Source organism: Motacilla alba, chromosome 3, assembly GCF_015832195.1.
Source record: "Motacilla alba alba isolate MOTALB_02 chromosome 3, Motacilla_alba_V1.0_pri, whole genome shotgun sequence".
NCBI classification, from domain to species: Eukaryota; Metazoa; Chordata; class Aves; order Passeriformes; family Motacillidae; genus Motacilla; species Motacilla alba.
In genome coordinates, this window is record NC_052018.1 from 83,546,027 (window position 1) to 83,569,453 (window position 23,427).

A 23,427-nucleotide genomic window follows, 5' to 3' on the forward strand; every position below is an offset into this window, starting at 1 on the left:
AGTGCACGTGTCATAAGTGAAGGCAAAGGTGGCACAAACTTTTTGCTTTGTTCTCAGGTTTATGTTTCACCGACTTCCTCTGGAAGTTATTGGCCTGGCTTCTGGGGTGAAGGGGAAGGTTAGAAGCCATTCACAAAATAGACATTGACGTCTTTAACTGAAGAACAAATAGGAGTTGTTAACTAACTTCACATTTGATATATTGTATTTCTTATGTATGTAAGCTATTTGATATGTGGGAAAGAATTTAACTGTGAGAAACTCCTTCTCACATTAGTAGTAAATTTGTATGTATATTCTAGCATCAACACCAGTATCTGGTGAAATTTGACTTTTAAACATGTTGGTTTTTAATTACTGTAGTTGCACAGAATACTGACTGTAATGTGTGTTTGTCTAGATTGCTACTTGCATATAACTTGTTCTGTGTGGTAATTTATCTATTCTTTCATGGCCTATATTTTGTCTTTATTGAACTGTCAGGCAAAAATTCTCCCTGAAGGTAAGTTAGAATGCTTAGCAAACACAGTGAGATAAAATTGACTTTTAAATTATTCTAAACCTCTGTATAAAGTTCATCTTGCATCTAATATATTGAGTTGTAAAATCTGCATTCTACAGCCTAAGCTCCAGTGTATAATTTGTAGCTTCATTTTTCTCCAATTGTAGATTTATTTTAGAAGGTGCTCTATGGAGAGAAACCCCCTTGAGCTGAGATTGCTTTAGGTTGTGGCTAGTGAGCAGATCTACACATTGCAAGAAAATGCTTGTTTTTCAGTAGGAAATTGGCAAGAGCTACTCTGGTTCTTGAACATTTAGGCAACTGCTGGAAATAAGTGTTGACAAAGCACTGGACTAACACATCTTGCTTTCAGTTGTGTTAACTATTTGCTTAGGATGGTTTTGCTGAGTTGTCCAAGTATTTATTCTGTTTACAGGTATGAAGAGTTTTTAATTATGCAGGTTGGCTGTGGACAAAGCATAAAATGTCATTCTGGAATTGTAGTGGTTTATTAGACTAACTAAAGTAAAATTTTTAAACTGTGATGTTGTTATCTCTCTGTATTTGAGACTATTGTGAGAAATGCAAGTGCTCAAATGTGAGTGTTCTGTCACAAGTTCTTGTCATAAGACTAAACTTGCCATGTAACTCTTGTCTCTGCTTTGTGTACACAGTTGCTGCTGACCATCCTTCCATCTCTTCCTTCTCTTCCTTCTCTTCAGTGCTTCTTCAGGGGAACCCTGTAGCCTGCTGTAAAAACATGGCCTTAAAACAAGCTTCCTGAGGAATTCAGGAAAGCACATTATCCTTCAGCAACACATTTGGGCCTTCACAGTGCTGGGGACTTAGAGCACCTCGCTCGCTTATTGGCCAGTGTCACAGGGTGCTTCTGTAGTGCTTACTGGGTCACCTTTCCTGAAAATTCGTTCAGGTAGAAATGAAATTGTGTTACAACAAAGTGTTTCTGTGTGACTGAGAAAGATTTGGTAAGTGTGAAGGTGATTACAGGAATGGGAAAGAAATGAAATAGTGTCCTTCGTGGTGAATTGCTGCGAGCTTGTGAGCATACACTGAATGTGATGGATATTAGGCAGCACAGCCTGCAGAGCATTTGAAAATATTGCCTATTTAAAAAAATCTCTTTACGACTTCCTGCTGAGATGTTTTAAAAGTGAAATACAGGGGAGAGATTTATTTACAGCTCTGCCTTCTCTCACATCCCCACTACCTCTTTAATGAAGTTTAATATCATTTATCAGAAATAATTATGTACAGATGGAGATTTTCTGATGGATAATGACCTTATTGTGCAAGGTTCTTTCCTTTAATGAAGAATGCCCAGACTTAAATGTCTTTTGCATTTTAGTTTGAGGTTATCTTTTTCTGTGCAATATTTATTTATTTTGCAGCATATTCTTTAAAGAATGCACTGCTCTTAGTACAGCTGTGTTCTTCAAAGACTGATACTTCTCACTGCATGTGATGACGTACAGCTGTGTTCTATTTTGAGTAGAATTGTGGTAATTCACTAGAAATCATTGTATGGAATGTGGTAATCCTTATCCAAGTGTGGGAAAATTGATCTAATCGGGAAGGATCCTCATATTTCATTCCACTCACCTCTCTTTCCTTTCAAGATTTGAGGAGAGTCTTGCATCAAGGCATTTGACACAGTATTTGAGTCCACAGGGTAAATAGAGGGGACAAAATTGCAGCAAGTCATTTAGGCAATTCAAGTCATTCATGTTAGAAGAACTGAAGAAAACCATAGAAATCACATGTGGTAAAATTCATACTTTGTATCAGAGAAAGTGAATGGGTTTTTGTACTTGTTTTTAAATAGCTATTTCCTTTTTATCACAGAATAAATTATATAGGAGAAAATTTCCTTGAACTATATTTTGCAGGAGTTCAGTTGACAGTGTGCAAGTATTTGTGTGGTTTTTTGTTACTGTTTTGATTTTATGTGAGAGTTGCATTTGCATTCCTGAGTGTCTTATATATGCAACCAGGTTGTAGTGACTTTCCATCTCCCATCAGCCTCAGTTCTGAGGAGTTGCCTACCACAATGGCTGCTGTGCCTTCTAATATTTCTCCCCCTCAGAGGTGACAGGTAGTTCTCAATATTACATTTACAGTCAACAAAAATGTGATAAAAATTTATACCCAGAGGCACTGACACAACTTCAGTAATTTTCAGTAAATTTCAGAAAATTTTCTGAAATAAACTTGCAGACAAAGAGTAATATTGATATTGGTATAGTTCTAGTTAGTCTAGAGCTGCACAGATTTTACTGATCCATTCCTTAACAGGTAATTAAATCAGTCTAACTTTTGTTCTGCTGCTGCTTTACGTGCAGATAAGTTTAATGTGTTCACATTCCTTCCATGTTCTCCTTTCATTTAGGAGCTCCTAATGGTAGTTATTTTAGCATCAGTCACTATATCAGCCAGTTCCTCTGTCAAAGATTTCCTTTTCATATTGGGTGGGGAAGGTTTTTGATTCTTTTTAGCAGACAGGAAAAAATGGATTTGACAATGGCCCTCACTTCTCTATGTCCTTACCTTCAGCCACCAGCATTCTGGAAAAAAAAAAAAAAAGGCAGCTTATTAAGCAAGGTTCCATGTATTTTGGTAGAGAAAAGGTCACACTGCACATGGAATAATTTTGCTTAGTTTTCAGGCCTTCAATGCTTTCTTTGGGGCTGTCACATCATTTTTCTGTCACTGTATGAGCAGAGCTAAAGCTGGTTCTGTGCAGGTTTGAAATTAACTGTGTTGTTATGTGACAGGAGAAATGTCAATGTGAAGAACACCGACTGTGGCAGCTTGATCAGATTTGGTATTTCAGTAGTTTTTAGATTTGGCTGACAGGATTTTATTTTAATTGTGTGCTTAACTTTTCTTGGCCTTCTTGAATCGCAAGAACCACAATTGGAAAAGAACAAAAGGAATATCTGCTGTTTCTAAAACAGTTAAATGCTCTTCATTGCTGCATTGAAGAATTTATGAGAAGATAAACAAAGATCATTATTGCTGTGAATGTCAGAAAATACACTGGAGATTTCAGCCCAGAAGGATGGTTATGATCACTGACCACACCTTACCTCTCTGTGTGCTGAATTTTAGAGGCCCAAATACAAAGGTATTTCGTGACTGGATGTCTCTAAATTTTGGCTAGTTTCTGTATACCCTTCAGAATTTGAGCCATTGCGCATCAAGAAGAAAACACCTTTGTCTCAAACATTTAAATTTGCAAGATAAGGTTAGAAAAGTGCCTTATAACATCATATATTCATAAGCATTTGTGTGCAGTGGAAGCACTGAAATACCCCCAGTGATGGAGTAATTTTAGTGAAGTTAATGTTCATTAAGTGTACTAGTCCTGAGACAAAGATGTAGTAGGCTTCTATAAGAGATATCTGGCAGAAAGGTGAAAGATTGTTTTTCCTACTGAACCTATTGGATGTTTATACTCTGAATTTTATTGCTTGTTGAAGCATGACTGTGTAAAAAGACACATAGGCTACAGCACTCAAAAAGTAATGGTATTTTTTCTCTTTGGAATAAAATAAAAGTATATGTCATCTTTTTCAACATAACTTTGTGAAAAATGGATAAACAAGTGCATTCATTCTTTGCTTCTTTCTTGCTGAATGGCCTTTTCTCTGACACTATGCAAAAGGTTTCTACCAATTTATAAGAACTTCACGGTTTTTGTATTTTGCCTGCATTTGTGAGTAGAGTTCTAGATGACAGCTTTTCTATGTATGCTCTGAAAATACTTCATATTTGGAGTTATTATGATGGCATCCTTAACTTCAATTTGTGCTTTTTAAGGAGAGTGATTTTTAAAATGACAGTTGTTCTTGAATGTTATTCATTGTATACTTTTTTAAATGACCTGACTTTGAGAATTCAGCTGCTTATTGCAGTAGGAGTCAGTTTTGTACTTCCTGTCTTCATTTGTTTTGAGTTTTTTCAGGGGTTTTTTTTGGTTTGTTTTTTTTTTTTCCTGGGGGAGGGGGCTGTGCTTTTGGGTTTTTTTGGGTTTGGTTGTTTTTTTCCTAATTCATTCAATGGGGAGCTTTGTTCTCTGGCTCATCTGTGACTGAAGGTTACATGCATACCCACTTCTGTAACTAGTAAATGTATCAACAGACCAAGCTAGCTGCCTGTTTTTGCCTTGCTTGTCACAAGTGGTTGTAGAAAGTAATTAGCTGTGTTGCTAACCTTATTTATTCTCAATAATACCAACTTCTGTGTTTTTCTCTGATTCAAAAGAATGCAGTAACTGGTAAAATTGTGCTGGGCTAAATGAAGCCTACATGACCCAGTATTAAATTAAACTTATACCCAAACATAACTGAGAAACCTGCAGCTAGGTGGTGGTGAATAATTCTGATTTTCTTTATCAACTCACAAGATTGTCATGTGTTCTTTCTCATTGTAGTCAATTTTGTGTCTTATATCAAGAATGGACACATCTCTAATACAAGATATGCAGCTGTCTGGTTTTTGATGTTGTAGGCATCTTTGGGTTTCTATGCCAAAGAACAAGAACTAGCTGTTTTCTCAGGCTTTTGCTTTTATTAAATTAGATAACAGTAAAAGTTGTTTTACATTGTCTGGGATTTTTTTTATTTTTAACCTTGTTTTCATTAGAACCTGTTTACAAATAGTCTTTTGGTACTGTTTTTAATGTTAAAATCAGTTTTTAAATTAGATCATCATTGAATCTGATATTTTAAAAATATTTATCACAAAATACATATATTTCAATATCAATGCAAGCCCTTTTTTTCTGGAAATTCCTAAGAATGCTTTCAAATGTAAAACCATATTGAGTTGTGGGCTATTTCTTTTGAGAAATTCCATCAGTATTAGGTGCCAGTACAGGACATAAAGGCAGTTAGAAATCTGAATAAGTGTCATCATCATCTTTTCTTCGGTGAAGATCTTTCTTAAGTTTCCATCTATTCCATACAGTCTCAGTTTCATATAAAGAACATGTCTGTGTTTTCTGACAAGCAAAGGTCTGGCACAAAGATTTATGAAGTAAGTACATCTTTCCACGTCTGTGGCATGATAATATTGAAACATAATGAAGACCAGGGATGTTATACCACTGTTAATTGTTCCTTCTGATTTATAGTCACTTCACATGCAGAGTAGACAATGTATCCTAGGGTCCCATTTATTAGCGTGAAAGAACCCCGTGGAACAAAAAACAGAAACACAGTCACTTTGGAAAAATGTGGGTTAGAGTTGCACAGCTGTTGAGGTTAAATAAAATTGTTTATAAAAATGGTTTTTAACTGCTGGTTTCACAAGCACAATTTACAGTTCAACTTACACCAACAAAGTATGAGAATATAGCATCTGTTACTGAGGAAAAACAGGTAACCCAGTAGTAGAGGAGAAGGTGAAAGGAATCCGAATCCTGTCTCCCTTTACTTCATTATAGTTGTTAAATTTACCATCTATTCAGCAACAAAGCAGTCCAGGTTTCATTTCCTTGTTCAAAAGCTTCATGCAGACAAAATTCCACAGAAGTATCTAAAGGCTGATTTGTAAATTTAGATTTTAAAAACAAAGCATTTTTATGTAATATAATCCTCTTATCTGTGTAGTAATGACATCACTTAGATGATCATGCATCTTGCCCATTCTGCAGCAAATAAGCAGTTCTTAAGTGTTGTAAAGTTCTTCTGCCTTTTTTCCTTAAAGATAGCATAGCCTGTCTGTGCAGAGTGAACTTAAAGATTTATGTTTCCTTTTGTTTATGTGGTGGTGTTCGTAATCAATGACTGTCTTCGTACTCAGTTGTGTAGATTATTAGATTACGTCTCTCCCAGTTCAGGAAATGTACAATTAGGTTACTGGTTTGGACAGGTTTCCCAAGGTGGGTTCTTCCCTGTATTGCAAATAGCCATGAAATTGTTCCTGTCCTGGCTAGAACACCGCTGTCCAAGGAAATTAATTTCTTACATATTACCTTCTTCCAGCCTGTTGCATTCAGGGGGTCAGTGTGGCTTATCTGGGGAGGAACCATCACAGTACCAAAAGCTCAAAGAAGAATTCCTCTGTCCTTACATTACTGTGATCAAATGTTACTGAGATTCAGGCTCCTTTTATTTTTCATGTTTGTTCATTATCTGACTTGCAGTTTTTGTGGCATCTGAAATTGTTTCAATGTATTACTCCAATTTAGACTTTTTACTCATGTGTTAACTTAGTTTTTCCTCCATTCTGCATCTGTTTCTCTGCACAGTGTGCTTCTGAGTGCTGTTTAAACCCACCTGATGCATGTCCTCTGGGCTCAAACTTAGTGCTTCTCCAAACAGCAAGAGGAGGGGATTAAACACCCTAGTGTTGAACTTTTTTCCTGCATAGGAGGCTCTGGCTGTGTGGAGTCACTTCACTTTACATCCTTCAGGAAGGGGAAACAGCAAGTTGCCCTGACTCAGAGATGTCCTCAGGACAAATACTGCTTGGCTGCAGTTAACATAGTTCAGGACAGGAGGTGGACAATGTAGAAGGGCATCTAAAAGAGAATTTAAACATAGAATATTTAGAATTTAGTCTACAGTAGTAAATAATAGCAATATTAATGTATCCATAGAAATATAAGCAATATATAAAATTTTGCTACTTTGGATAATTAGAGAAATTAGGTTTGAATCTGTTTTTCTAATCAATATATTTTGAGTACAGCTAACAGTAAGTTAGAGAAAGCTGTGGATATCAGAAGCCAAAAGCATAGTAACTACAACAAGACCAATTGTATTGATATGTGATAAGGTTCAAGTTGTCTTGTTTTGTCCTTTGTTAATTCTATGTTTGAATTTGCAAACTTGAGGATTCTCAAAATTGTCACAATTCTTCTAATTTCTTGAGTGGCTTTTAGTATTTTTGCATTTATAATTGTCTTCTCTTGGGATTACATTATCCCTGGGCAGTGACTGCTTTTGTTTGAAAGAGGAGTTGCAAGTGTCAGAAACCATACACTGGAAAAAATAGGAGCAGAAGCTGTTGTGTTATCTGTTAATTGGATATAGAGTTGAAAGATATTTCTTTTCTTCCATTTCAATGTCTTGTTTGTGCTGAGCAAAAAGAGCTCTACAGCCTTGTGGGTTATGTTAGAAGCTAGACATGTGTGGCCTTTCACTGTGCACCGAAGTGTTTTATGTAGCACAGTTAAGTAACCTTGAAAAATTTACTTTTTTGGCAATGAAAATGCAGATATATCCTGAATCATGCAAAGTTATAAGCCTGCCTTTGTGAATAGTCAAGATGGACTAGTGTTCTATTGTTATGATTTCCCTTTTTAACACACAGAATTTTTATCAAAGCATGTGAGAAATATACTGTCCTGTTTCAAACAATACAAAGATTCTGGAATTAGCAGTTATGTATACCAAAAGATTCCATGTAGTGATGACTTCCACATAGGACTGCACAGCCAAGCCCACAGTAGTGAATTATGCATGACATTTTTAATGGTGGAACAAAAGGACTCGCAGAATGAAATGCGGCAAAGTACGTGCTGCCTTCACTGGTTATTAGGCACTAGTGAACATGCATGCAAATCCCAGGATACTCTTTATTGAAACTCTGGTGCTGTGCTATACATATCAAAGCTGTATGAAAGCCATACCTAATGAGGGAAGAATAAATAACAGGAAAACTCTTACAAAGGAAGTGCAGAATGCATACCATACTTATTGTACTTTAGAGAGTGAGAAATACAGTTCTTACATTTGGCTGGATGCTGAAAGTATCAGCTACTGTAAATATTTACTTTACAATAATTGAAAGGATTAGTCTTATTTGTTAGTCCACAGTGATGATGCCTCTCACTGTCTATTCAGTGAAAACTGGGAGAATGTAACTAAAATTATTTACAGAAGAGCTGCTGCATTTTAAGAGGCAGCTGTATCTAAAGTCAGTTCATTGAAATTCCGTACCCTGTTGAATTTATTGCTTACACACATTTTATATTGAAACCAAATACTTGGTGTCTGAAAGTAGAGACTGACTTAGACCTGCTCTGTAGGTTTTTGAATATGCAAAAGGTTTCACTAGAAAACGTGGCAAGGATTCTATTTCAGTATTGATTTTCTTCCCCAAATGCACCAACCCCTACACTAAGCATCTTTTGAGCCTTTTGCAATAATAATACTAACATAGATCAAGATAACTTTTTGTAGGCCAGAATATTAAAAAAATGAAAATATTATGGTGTAAAAAATTATTTCTGCTTACTTGACCATTTCTGGTTGTTGAGAAGAGGTTGTTGCTCGCCAATGCTGTCAGGCTTGAAGCCAATGCCACTTGGGTGATACCAGGATGCTTGATCCATCCATCCAGGATGCTTTATTTTTGCCTAGGAAAGGACCCACCCCGGGACTCCCAGTCCTCCTCACTGCAAAAGCAAGCTTGTCTCTTCTCATATGCAGACTTGACCCTGCATAGAGGTCCCCACCACTCCCCTCCCCTTACCTCTGCAGTTCAGCCATTTCTCACCAGCTCCCTCTTTAGCAGCCTGGAGAATCCAACACTGTCTGTAACATCTGCCAGCTACTTATACTGTTGCCTGTCACAAGCAACAATTTCTTATGTCAGGTTCAATAGTTTTCCATGCCCTGATGCTTTGCTTAACCTCTGACTAGGCCCTGATGAGTGCCCTCAGTGTGGGCCTGCAGGCCAAGGACTGGCTTCTTGTCCATTGTAACCACCCATTGAAAGATTGTCTGTCGCACAGGTGTGAGATGGTGTGTGTTGCTGGAGAAACTTGTTGGGAGAACAATAAACTCATCAAGTTTATTGGTCCTTCTCTGGAAAATTGAGAGTGTAAAACTGTTCCCAAGTAGACTTCGTTGAAATCAAATGCAACAAAGTTAGTCATATTTTTCCCCCTCAACTGCAGAATAATTTTTTTTTTAAAGTTACAATGCTGTGAGTATTTCAGGGTAGACAAAATTGCCTGAGACCTGAAACCTAATGAAAAAGAAATAAAGGAAAGCTTCAAGGGGGAGCATCCCAGAGAGAAGCAAAAAGAAACAGTTTACTAACAAGCCATACTTGAAAATACTTGAAAAGGTAAAAGCATTGCCACAGTCACAGTGCTTCTTTCCAGATATGCAAAGACTGGGGGGAAAAAACCGGAAAAAGTATTTTTAGTATTTTTCAGTGCATGAAAACTTAATGTTAAAGGTTTTCCTGTTATACTAAGCTGTGTTGTATTGCCAGCAAGTATTACTGTATTACCAGCAGTTTAGTGCAAACTTGATTATTGGTATTTTGATAGCCAAACTCTAGTAGGTCTAACTCAATTTCAGGCTCTCTACCATCTTCCCATTTATAATTTAATTTTCAGAGCTATGATGTGTTATTACCATTGGCAGTGCTACTGTCAATTTGTCTTGGCTTTTCTGCATGGAGTTTATTTTTATTTATTTATTTTTCCTGCAAGTCACTGTGTACACTCAATTGGTTGCTATTTTAACAAGATCTCTGGAGAACTCCTCAACGATGATGCATGTTAAGAAAAAAGGCAGAAAGCAATTTACTACCAAGCAGATACCAGATGAGTGGGCAAGAGTCCAGAGCTGAAAAACCTTAAACATGGAAAGAGCTTGTTAGCATATGCTTGTGCCACACTTAGAACACATAATGAGAGCAAGATAAGAGGCAAAGTTGTTATCTCACTGGAGTCAGTAGCAAGATTTGTTATCAGAGATGTGATCACTTTGTCCCTTGTGTTACTTGTGGGTCACTTAAATACATTTCTAGCATTGCAATTATGGTGTATATTTGCTTAAAAATGCCTCTTGAAATATTTATAAAGTTTATTTTAAAAGTGTAACTTTGTCCCAACTTTTCATCTATTTTTTTACCACAAGACATTCACATTCAGCTGGGAAAGAAGTACTGAGAGTAGAACTACTTCCATATGTGCTCTCCAAAGACAAGTGCTCCTCCGTGGTTTTTATGTTCTTAAGTATAATCTTGATGTGGTTGTAAATGTTAAATATAGGTGGTGTTTTGAGACATACAATCTTCTCTGTTTCCAGGTGGGCCATGCACAGGTACAGCTCATGCCTCGTTAACCACACCAACCAAAAGATCTTGCGACTCAGGTATGTGTTTTGCGGGATCAAGAAATTAGATTTTGCATTATATTTAGCAGTTATAGTTTAATAGTAAAGGGTAATAACCATACCTGGCAAATGCCAAATGAAAATAAATATTGTTGCTTTGCTGACAGAAATGTACATATAAAAGGATTAATATGGCAGATAGTTCATCTGAGAATCTTGTTAAACGTAATTCTGTAAATACACTCTGTTTTCAGTTAATCTTTTTAAAAACAAGACATACAGGAGTAATCAGTTTAAGTCTAATGATTGTGACAGTGTTCTGGAAATCCTGCCCTTGAAATGCAAAGTATTGAGTAAAAAACTGTTCTGAGTACATTGACTTTCCCTGATTGAAGATGCAGTATAGACAGCTGATCTTTGCTTTGAGACTAAATTTTACCTGCTTTGGGTCCTTTTGATGCCTTTATTTCTATATGCAGGATGTAGATGGCTGATGTCTCACAGAGCTGGTATTAGGAGTGATATGTTAGGTCATTGCCAGGCTGAAGTCACTGCTTCTGAATCAGATCTGTCCTGCAGAACCACGTGTGCACTCATTCAGTCAATCAGCCAAGTCACCTGCACTGGCTCAGGTCTTCTGCAGGCTTTGGTTTTATGTGGATTAAGGAAAACTCACACAATTCTTTCCACCAGGACCACTCTAGGAAGCCATAGTCTCCTGGAGAGTGGTGGGTGTGTAGGTAGTGGTAATGTTCTTACAGTCTATTTCCAAAATAATTTTTGCCTATATTTGCATTTATGTGCAGAAAGGAAGGGTATTCCAGTTTGAATAAGGGCCCTTGCTCTTTAAGCAGTTCAAGGGAAATTTCCTCTGAAGTCATTCTTTCAAATAATCTTTCAAGTTACTGTTTGAGCTGAAGTATAGTTACTCCATAGGTGAGTGTTGTTAGCTTGCAGCAGATGTGTGGTGATACGTATAGGCTTGTTCTGCAGTGAAGGAAGGTTACAGAGAAGCTGCATTTGCTTGCTCTTGCTGCAGGTGCAGACTTCTCAAGTAGCACATGATAATCTGTGAAGGTGAGTGTTTTTTGCCAAAGAACTGTGTTTGGAACTGGAAGATAGTTCTTCAAAACAGGGAGACTGGATTTTCTTTTCTGTGTAGCCATGGACGTGTATCTAAACAAGATGGAATGTTTGTCAGTCTATCCCTTGAAAACTAATCTGCTTTGCTCACAGTCTTTCTAAATTGTATTTTCTTTATATGTTAGCTGTTGTAATGTTTAGCTGATTTTCATGGCAGAGTAATTTAAAAGCTTGCTGTGGTGCTACAGATACAGTAAACTGAGAGTACTGTTGGAAATTTTTTGTGTGTGTGCTTAGCAAAAAGAAATGTAAGTTCATTATTTGGAGTGTGAAATAGCACTAGTAAAAGCTCCTTGGAGTAAAGCAGATGAAACCATGAAACATATTGAAAAATATCTTGGCTAACTTTGCTCAGTAGTTCTTTTATTTTCAGTTTGGTCTGTACATGCTTGTATGCTTTTCATTTAGTGTGTTTTGCAAGAAAAGGAGGAGATGGCCTTAATTTGATACCACAACTTTAATCTTCAGTCAGCTAAATCTACTGATTTTGAATAACCTCAATTTCCCCTGAGGTTCTTACATTATTTGCTCAATCTACATATTTTCTTTATAGTCCCTTACACGAATAAACCTGGTACCAGGAGTTAGTTTTCTTCTCCAGATCTTGAATTTTCAGCAAACTTTCATTTTTGAAATAAATTACCATGTTGTCGTGGGAATTGACAAGAAAACATTGGCTACAAAATATTACCCAGAAGTGCTGTGACATCTTCAGGCATGAGCAGCATACTACGTAAGTGAACATTTGTCAGGGTTTAACCACAAGGCCAAAACACAGCCCCATTATCTACTGTGAAGAAAATTAACTCTATCCCATCCAAAACCAGCACATTGTTTCACACTAGAATCACTTCAGCTTCCCAGGAAGCTACTTAAATGATGCAGGCAGTATTTGTCAACACTACACATTGTTTATAAGCCTATTTTCTGTAAGTATCCTATGTTTCTTATGCTTGGAAGAGCTTTGAGAAAAAATGTTGTGTTGGATTTTATCTCGGTAATTCTGTTCACCCTTCAAGCATTTTCCCAAAGTTCCCTAGATCAGCATTTGAGACAGAAAATTAGAAATTTGACCTACTTATTTTATATGTAAGTTTCCATCAGAATATTAAGGAAGGAGACAAACGTTTCATATTTTATCAGCATGAGTGTAGCAATTGAAGAAAGATCAAAACAATAAATCTGGCAAGGTAAAGGAAAAGTCCTCGTAGAGAAAAAACAGATTTTACCTAATGTACTTGTTAACCTGCACACTGTAAGAGCTGTTCTGATAAAAAATAGTATTATGACACCAAATAGTGGGGTTTTTCCTCCTTTTCGCCAGAATCATCACTGTGGTAAAAGTATTTCTATTCCAGTGTACCCTCAGGACAGGGATTTTAATGAAAAAAATGAATAAAGCCTTGCAATCATTAGTTTGGATGATGCCTCAAAGGCTTCTGAGCACTGGCAGTCTGAAGATTTTGTAGGAAGAAAGATGGGACTGTGTGGCCCAGTGTATAGCTTCTTATGCATTTTGATTGGTTTCTTAATGGTTGGGTAATGTGATAACTGATGGCAGGTACTGGGAGGCTTCCTCTAGCACAGGGCATCCACATCCCATTTGTATCAGGTGCCCATGTTGGGAAAGTGCAGGAGCGAGTAGCATATTACTCTTGTTTTTTTGCTGTACAACTTTATTGATGATTTAATACACGACTCTTAAACAGCCGGATTTTATAACATTTTTATGCAGCTTAAAGAAACCTGGGAAAAAATTGATGGAACTGTGTGAGTGTGCTCACTTAATTTTTAATTGTGCAGTAGAGGAGGTGGTAGAAACAGGCAGACAAAATGTGGTAATGATACAATCAATTCATACATTATATCCATAAAGTTAGTGAGGTTTTAAGTACATTATTTCTCAGTAGCAGTTCATCAGAGATGTGCATCTGTAATATTTTGTATAGTTATACGTGTAGATAGCTCACATTTTATGAGAATATCTGTTGTAGATTGGTATGATGGTGTTTATATTATACAAGATGAGAATATGTCTCTTTTCTCTATGTGTTTTCTAGTTTAAAATTTGAGTCTAGAAGATGGAAATAATTATTTCACTGCTTGAGTAAAGTGGTTAAACAGGGCTGTGGTCCTTTTTGAAGTCTTGAATTTATTGCTGTTCTTGTATTAAAATATGTGCTTCCTTGTAATAGTGCCAGGAGTCCAAATGCATCGAGGTTGAACCTCCACAATTGAGAGGACAGCCTTTGAGGAGTTATAGGAAGTCAGGTTGTGAAAATAGAAGTACATGGATTTTGAGCCTGAGCTAAAACCATGAAATCATTACATGGATATGATAATTTTTTAAATCAATCCTTATGTGTTGAGTAAGGACAAAAGGACCTCATACACCACTAATTAGAGTTTCTTTTTTAATTGCTCTAAAGTGTTAAGATCCTGAGCAAAAAATACACAAAAGATTACTGAAGAGGGCTTCATAGCACTAAACCAACTTTGAGGTCTGTTTTTCATTGGTGTTTCAAGGGACTATTAAGGTGTTCTTTAGTGTTTGACTTCTGGAGGGCATTGTGTTGAAATCCAGCCTTCTTGGAGCTCTTTCACCAACAGAAAAGTGATGATAGAACAGCCTTTGAGCAGCATAGTAAATCACCCAGCCCTAGCAATAATAGTGCCCATTAGGGACGCTCTTCCCCCTCCCTCTGCTCAGTTTCCAGCTGCACTAATAGAGCAGCACATCAAGCAAGGCTGTAAATAAAAGTTACAGCCTAATAGGTGGGTGCTGAAGTGGAACGGACGGGAGCTGAGGCATGGAGGCCTTATTGCTGCTCATCAGCAATTACAAACAGGATGAAGTGCCTGGGACTGGCACTGATGTGGCAGAAGCTGATAGAGGCTGGGAGATGACACCGTACCGTGATCAGATGATGTATGGTGATGGCTTTTTACTGCCTCGGCTGATTGCCTAGTTCTGTGACATGGTGGATTATCTGTTCCATGCTCCCATATCTATCTGGATGGACAGATTGGTTTCCTCTCCTCCTGGTTACCTAAGAGCCTTCTCAAAGTGTTATGATTATTATAGATTAAAATCCTCCTAGTGGTAAGGATCATAATAGTCATAGCAGTAAACAAAATTAAGGACTTGCTCTAATTTTATTATTTATTTCCACTATTGCCTTTCTCAGCTTTACAAGGCCACCCTTGTTCATTAAAAATAGTGGATGTGGTTCACCTGAATTTTCTTTTACACTGAACGCATCCCATGATTTTAGACTAATTGAGTTAGTTGGAGAATCCAAAGAGATGGGTTTTGGGTCAATACATCAAAAAGTTTGTTAAAAGCCAGCCATAGCTATGATGATCCTTGCCTCTGAGTTTAAAAACTTCAGCTGTTCCTGGGAAGGTTTATAAGAGCTTGTTAGCACACAATAATTGGTAATATTTTTTTTGTAAAAAAGTCTTTCTTGATTTTTATCTATCACAGTCTAGCACATTTCTGTGCTAGACATCTAAATCATCGCTTTACTAAACTGCAGTGAAAAAAATGCCTTGAATTTTAGTCCGTATTTGCTTTGAACTAAAGAGAAGTTTTGCAAGCATCTTCATAGTTCGTACATTAATCACTCATGCTGTTTACTTTTGAAGAGAATTTTCTTCCAAGTAGTGGAAAAAACACAGCATTCAGAAATGAAAAGGCATGCAGCAGCATGACAGAATATGAAAACAGTGACTCCTGTCCCTGTCTATTCAGTACAGGCAGGATAAACAGTATTACTTTGAAATTAACTTTTACACTTAGTGGCTCCTAGGTTTACCTTTTCTTTGCATGGATCATCAAATGAGGAAGATAGATAACTGGGGTGGCCAAAGGTATTAAAAATGTATCGTGGCTGTGAAAGCCCTCTTTCACATGCTGTATAGATAAATTACAAATACTAAAGAGACATGCCAGTAATTTTTATTTAGGATTTACTCCTTTATCTTACCAGCCTGTTGTAGTCATTCTTGCAAGGACTGTTGGCCTTAAGAAATAAAATTACTGTTGTGGAATAAGATAAATAGATGAACATGATAATTTACATGCTTATTAATGTTTCCCATTTGATAGCATTGTAGTCCCAAAACCCACACTAACTGAGATCAATTCTCTTAAGACCATGTAAGGCAGTCAAACATTATCTCCAAGAACAGTTTAATAATTAAAATAATAATAAATTGTAAGAAAAGGAAAATATCAAAAAGGAGAGAGAAATAACCAACTTTTGCTGTCCAGTTCCTGAACAGCAGCCCCTGGCCAGGTTTCCCCCTGGTTTATATGCTGATCATGACACCAAAAGGTATGGAACATCCCTTTGGACAGTGGGGGTAAGCTGTCCTGGCTGTGTCCCCTCCCAGCTTATTGTGCCCTCCAGCCCTTCTCACTGGTGGGGTGAGGTGAGAAGCTGAAAAGCCCTTTATTCTGTGTAAACACTGCTTAGCAACATCTAAAACATCAGTGTGTTAGCAACATTTTTCTCATCCCAAATCCAAAGCACAGAACTGTACCAGCTACTAGGCAGAAAATTCCAGTGGAAACCAGGACACTACATCATGCAGAAACTGGGATTTGATGTATGCTGGTGTTTGTGGCAGAAATGTGCAATAATTCAGGTAGATTCTGGTTATTCAGAGGTTCATAGGTTATAAGAATCAATCATTTTTTCCCTTGTAGGGAGGGAAAAAATCCAACCCAGTAAAACAGAAGTAAAACATAATAATCAGAATCTTTCTGTGGTTGGGGGAGATGGGCCTCCTGGCCTGTGTGACCTCCTAGCAGGTGCTGACACACACACCTCTGTGTACCTCATAGAACTCCCAGCTCTCTGAGGTCAGTTCAGGTTCAGCATCCTAACAGAAAATGTCCTCCAAGTACTTAAACTGTTATTCCCACTATCTTTATTTATCCTCTCAAATCACCCAAATTCATCTTCTTTTATCCTTTATGCAGTTCAGATAAGCCCTTGAAACTTTTTTGTTCTTCACCAAATAACCCCTTTAAGACTTTTGGGGGTTTTGTAAGTCCATTTCTCAGCTTTCACATGTCTTTATCTCCTTTTGCTGCTTTTGTATCAAATTTTTGATGTTTTCATTTCCAAATTTTGAATCCCGTAAAAAAGAGCAACTTGAAGGAAAATGCACTTGGGTCAATACAGCAGGATGATCTCCTGAGAGGAGTTCACATTGGATTGTCAGCCAATAAGGAAATAATTTTGAATGTCAAACTAAAGGTACCAGGTGATAGGAATAAACACTGGATTAACTGTGTTAGGAACAGTATAGCTGGCTGATTAAGGGAAGAGATTTTTCCCCTCTAGTTGGCACTGGAGCAGGTACCGGCAGAGGCTGTGAAGTCTTAGTCTTTGAAAATTTTTGAAAATGTACCAGGCCCTGAGCAACCTGATCCAATTTCTTTGATGTTTTACTCTGCACTGTGCAGAAGGCTGGACTGCACGACCTCCAGAAATCCCTTCCAACCTAATTTTTTCAGTGACACTAATGGAAAACAAATACGATGTGAGTCTTTAGAGATACTTAGTCTAACCTCAGTAGCATTCGTTGCACTTAATGAGAACTGAGGTCTGGAAGTACAGGCAAGCATTTAGTGCCTCAAGCACTTCAAGCTCTGTGGAGAAGAACCAGGAGAGAGACTCTTGGAAAGATGGGAGGGTTGGGATGGTAAGTGCAAAGCAAAGATCTGGGAGAGCAGTCCATACAGCAGCATTCTCTTCGGCCATGAGCCAGATAAATGACCTGTGCTTTTTCAAATGAGACTCTCCTGTCCTGAAAAAATGTGTGCTGCTGCCCTCAACATTTTCTCATTACATTTTCTCTATGGGCTGATGTTTTTCAGTCTGGTTGGTGAATTTGTTGCCAAATACAAAACTATGCAATTAAAAGGTCATTGTCTTTTAAAATTCAGATATTATTGCCTCTTTTTACTGAAGTCTTAGGGAATTATGACATAGAATTTGTCTTCATTTTGTTGAAACTGAAGAGCAAATATTATGTCCTTGATGTGTATTTTGATTAAAATGAAACAGCTTTACCTTGATTCTTTTTTATTGATTTCATGCCATGTTTAGTTTTCAAAACTCTCAAGATCTCTATGGTCGATTAAGTGATCTCTGACAGTAGGTATATACCATGAAAGAATATACATCTATTATCCTTAGTTAATATTGTTCTCCCAACAGTTCTGAACTCCTTGTTTTATAACCAGAGACTGTTGGAAAAATTGCATCTCATAACTTTAGACAAAGCACATCTCCTTTAATTTCAAGGATAAAGAAATCAGGGTTGTACATCTTGCATTTCTCACCTACACTCTACTGGAAGAGGATTTGAGGAGCCTAGGATTTGCTTTAATTTTGACAATAGGGAGAATGTCACAAAGAATAGTTGAGATCATTAACTTTAAAGACCTGGCTGCTGTCAGGCTGAAGAATTGAATTGATTTTACCTCAGCAGTCAGCACCCTGATCTGATCTGTTCAGCTAAGACAGCTTCCTTACAGGTATGCTTTAGCAAATGATACACATAATTTTAAATTTATAATTATAAACTTCTAATTTATAATTTTAAAACTGTTACTTCACTGCACTGGAGATTTTTTAAATTAAATTAAGCATTAAATAACTGGCATGAAATATATTAGAAACAAATAGCCACTTACATTTACTTTTTAATTCTTTTTTTTTTTTTTTTACTATTTTAAAACACTTGTAACTCACAGGGAACAAATCCATGACCAGATTCCTGCTGTACTTTTTGATATGAGTGCCCCAAAAGTTTCATCTGACTCTTTGTGAAGTTCTCTATTCTGACTAATTATTTCAGTGAGCGTCAGACAACTTCTAAGAACAAGTTTTCAGTGTTTTCATTTAGATTGTAGTTTGCATAGGACTTCATAAATAGATGAAGCCTTTTTTTAAAAGCCTTTTGGAAGTATTCTTTAGTCTGTTGAACATACCCAGGGAAAGTGTAACTTCCTAGAAAGTGGGGAAGTTGTTTGCGTGAAAGTTCCATGAACACACAAATGATGTCTTTTTTCTGTTCCAAATTATTTCTTTAATATGAACTTTGAGGAATAACTAATAACTAATGAGAACAACATCTTGGAGCAAAAGAGGACTGAAAAGGAGCTGGATATAAGATACAAGACAGTGCATGTACTGTTGCATCCTCCAAGTTTCACTGATCTGTTCTTCCTCTCCCTGGTCTTTGGTTCACGTTTGTGTAGAAGCTTCCCAAACATCTCCTTTCCAAACACTAAGAACGACCTGGTAAACCAGCCTGGCTTCTGGTGTACTGCAGACACCAATCAGGTGTACAGGAATTGTGTCCTATGCTAGGGTTGGTTGTTTCCCCCCCACCCCCAAAAAAATTGCTAGAAAAAAAAATAACACAGTCAAAATACAAACTATATAATATAAATCGTTAAGCTTGATTTAAAGTAATGGAATTAAAACCATGTTTGAAGATGGATTAGCTGTACATTTCAGAATGTACCTTCTCACAAATGCATTCAGGAAAATTTTTATCAAAATACAAGAGCTCTTAGGGTTTTTTCCTTGACATTAATCAGGTACAATCCTTGGAGCTGTAGTCTCTCATTGCAAGATTTCTGTTACTAATGACATCACTGAAGTTCTGCACTTAAAAGACAAATTAGTTTTTTGAAAGATAAATATTGGTAAGTATTTTTTTCACTGCTAGAAGGCAAGAGTTCTTTACAGTTCCTCTTCTGAATACCTCTCTTAGCCTTGGAAAACCCTCATTATACCAGTGGGGGAAGGGTCTACCAAGGAAAACTCTGTGTATGAATGAAAAATAAAAGAGCAAATATTTTCTATATAGAACTTGTTTTAGGCTATTAGTTTGAAGAATTACCTTCCTGAATACTGTATACCATCTGATTGATGAGAACATAGCTGGAGTATACCACTAGGATTTGGAAGCAGAGCAGCACTGCTTATTTATGCACGCTGGAGCTGACTAGCAAATATGAAATATTTATAACATTATCTATTCTTGCTAATCATATTTTAGAGAATTTCACAAGGCATAAGAAGGTTCTCATTAAAGTCAGCAAAATCAAAACTATGATATTGCTGAATGCTTTCAAATTTCCTATTTTATCAGAACCAGTGTGAGCTTATTTGTGTGTATTTCTACATACATATTCAGATATGTAAATATGCATATTTGAGTACTACTAAGTAGTCTTCAGGTGCTGAGGAATGGCCAGGATGTTCATGATTTGTCTTCATAGGTTCTTCATAATGTGTATTAGTGTTATGTGTTTTTTCTTTCTACTTGTGTTTTGTTCTTCCATTTAGCTATTTGTAGTGTGCATTATCCCTTCACTTAATAATCCTGTTCTGATTATTCAGGCCATTTAGGATGTTATTTGTTTACTAACTTCAAGTGTCACCACAATCAGCCTTTGTCCCTCTCCCAGCCCTAACCCTGTACCATTAAAGTACATTATTTAATAACGAGAAAAGAAGTTCAAATTGACACCATAAAATATTTTTTTGTAATTTTTTTTGAGTTTAATGTTGTGGCCCTTTTTCTCTTCTGGCCTTTTCAAGGTTCATTATTTATAATAGTCTGAATATATGAAGATGAGATGCTGCTTGTGAGCCATTACAAAAACCCCTACCAACAACCTCAACCAGCTTCCCTTAGCATCCTTAGAATAGTATCAAGCTTCTACCCTGCATCAATTGCCCTCAGTAATCAAGGGAATGGGAATTCAGCCTCAGGCCTGTACACACCAGCAGTCACTGTGTGTGTATGATGTTGCTCTCAGCAGCTGTTCTTAAACACATTCTTCATATGTCTACCCTTGGAGCATGAGGTGAACAGCAGGCCTGGACTGTCCAGCCTGTTCTCTCTTTGAAAGCTCATCTCTTGTGGCTCTGGAGGTTTGTAGACTTCTCCCATGGGTGTAATTCAGGATAGAAACCCCACTCATGTCGTTTTCTAAACAAAATCCTTCTGTCAGCCAGCAGCAGTAGAGGTGCCCATTGCCTTAAGAAATGTTCTAACTAACTGAAATGCCTGAAGTTAATGCATCAAAGGAACTGTACGGTACAGGTGCCTGAATACATTTAAATATGTGCTTGTTTGAATCAATCTGGTATATAGGTAAAAATGTTTGAGAAATAAATGGACATTTTGTTAAACTAAAGACATGCTGACATCAGAGAGTATGGGGAAAGTAATGCAAAAACTTAAATATAAAACAGATGTAGTATGGGAGCCTAAATACAAGATAAAAACTAATTAGCTTTTCATGAAATTTAACAATTACGAATTTTATTGACAGGAAAGGATAATAGCCGTTTTCACACTTTTTCTAATTATAGCTTAGCTAAAATGCATGCAGATGCCTGTGTAGTTCACTATTTCTCATACATTTTCAACATGCATTAAATTAGTCTCTTCTGTTTCATTAGAGACAGTAGTTAGCACCCTCATTAAGTTACACTTCCTCTTTCCAGGTGATAATACTGACAATAAGGGTTTAGAGGAGAAAAAAAAATGTGAATGGTGGGAAGGAATTAGTATATAATCTTTAATTTTATTTTCCTGTCCATGAATCGTAGAACTAAGAAAGGCTGAGGGTGGGAGAGAGCCCAGGAGACTGATCCAACCTCCCTCCTTAGAGCAGAGTCACCTAGAGCAGGCTGGGGCTGTATCCAGTCAGGTTTTGAGTACCTTCACAGATGGAGCTTCCACAAACCCACCTGGGCAACTTGTGGCAGTGTCAAATCTCCCCTACAGTAAGAAAGCCTTTTCTTATGTGCAAGTGGAATGTTTCTCAAACTGTGCATATGGTTATGCCCCCACACTTGTCTGTTTTCCTGAAATCATGAGAATTAATACTCATTCACTCACATACACAGATGCATGTATATGTATACCCTATTTTCTTGCAACACATGTAATGTGTGCCAGTTCTCATTTTGGAAAAATGAAGCCATGCTGTTATTGAACATGAAAATACCACTTACTCCTAAAGCAGTATACATGCTAAGTTCCTTTTTTTGTTTTTTGAGGGTTTGTTTGATTGTTTGTTTTTGGGGTCTTTTTTTAATTAATCCAATACTTCAAGTCTGTAATGGAATCCTTTTTCTTAGCTCTGTTGCAAAGGGGGAAGGAGAATTTTTCTGTCAAGAGTTTGAAGCACATCAGTAATGTTTCACATTTGGAACATTTTGCAGCAATTCTTCCTCTTATGTGTCTCAAACAGCTAGGCTGAAAGTTGTGAGAGGGGTTTTTATTGGTTGTTTTTACTCATTAGAGCTTAAAACAACTACTGTTGCATGGTTTTGGTGATGGATGAGAAATAATAACTTATGTAATACAACTTACGGGTGTTATTTATAGTCTCCAGTGTGATTTCATGGAGAGCCTCCTGAGGCAAAGAAGCAACTGTTGGGATGTGAGTTCTGTAGAGACTGTTCCCATGTGGTCTCTCTATTCCACATTGTTTAGGGACATTGAGTTTTAGTGCTATTGCTTTTAAACTCTATGAAGGGGAAAAAAATAAATCGGTGAAATAATGATGCTAAGGGCCCTGCAAAGATACTAGAAAAGAGATTGTGTAGTTAAATATTACCAAAGGGCTTATGCAAGATATTTTTGAGACATCTGTCTGTAGTGTCTTAAAAAAACCTGAGGTAAATTCACAAAAGAAATACATTTCTTTTGAGTGTTAGTGCTTCCAAAGAGGTGCACAGCCTTGAGATGCAGTCTCGATTGTGTGAGAAGACAAGATAAGATGTTCATTTCAATGAAATATCAGAGTTTCAGAATAACATTTTCCACAGCACTGTGCAGCAACAGGGAGGGACTGAGGCGGTCACAGTTGTCAGGCTTGGCTTATGAGGTGTTAATCTTGAATTTCTATTTCTTCGTTAATGGTCAACAAACAAAAGGGTTTTGGAACAACTATGTTAATTTTAGATTCATTTGAACTAGAGAGATTATTTTATATTGTGATTCTGGTAAATGTGATAGGGAAGATTTGTATAGAGGCAGTTTTTTCTAGATGAAATTTTTAATGCATAATCAACATGTCAGGCAGTTAAGTAATCCCTCATCTAAGAACAGAATAATGAATTTTAAAAAAGAAAAAAGAAAAAACAACTAGAAATTGGCAACAAGCTATTGCTCAAATCTTAGTTAATCCATGTTACATTGTTATTGTCTGTGACTATGCAAGTTTCTTCATGGACAGAGGTTTTAACAGCTTAAGCTGCTTCTAAAATAGTTTCAGGGGAGATGGCAGTAATGTTTGAGGCTTCATTAAAGACTGCTTGTTCTGGTGTTTGCACAGACAGCTGAGATCATAAATGCCAGTCTGTGTGATGGGTTCTTTATGTGATAAGAAAAAAACCTGATGGAGTGCCTCAAAAGCTGTCATGAAACCAGAGATTAAACTGATTCATCTTGAAGAAAGCAGCAGCAGAGGAGAGATCCCCTTTTTCTTACGATTTTCCCATCTCTTCCATCCTTTCTCCTTCCCTGTTAAGTTTTGTTAGCCCATGTCTCTCTTGGGCCTAGAGCATCCCACTTTCCCCCCAAATGCCATGGAGGAGGAAGTTACATTGTGAGGCTTCA

The 23,427-nt window shown here is 37.0% G+C and overlaps 1 protein-coding gene across 2 annotated transcripts in view; it reads left to right on the forward strand.

Moving 5' to 3' along the window:
* ZFAND3 (zinc finger AN1-type containing 3) overlaps positions 1 to 23,427 on the forward strand; it is a 134,660-nt gene that overhangs the window by 87,714 nt on the left and 23,519 nt on the right. For both annotated transcript variants that reach the window (XM_038132886.1, XM_038132887.1), the window contains one exon: positions 10,582 to 10,647. In XM_038132886.1, coding sequence (XP_037988814.1) covers positions 10,582 to 10,647 — 66 coding nt within the window. The remainder of the gene's footprint in view (positions 1 to 10,581; positions 10,648 to 23,427) is intronic.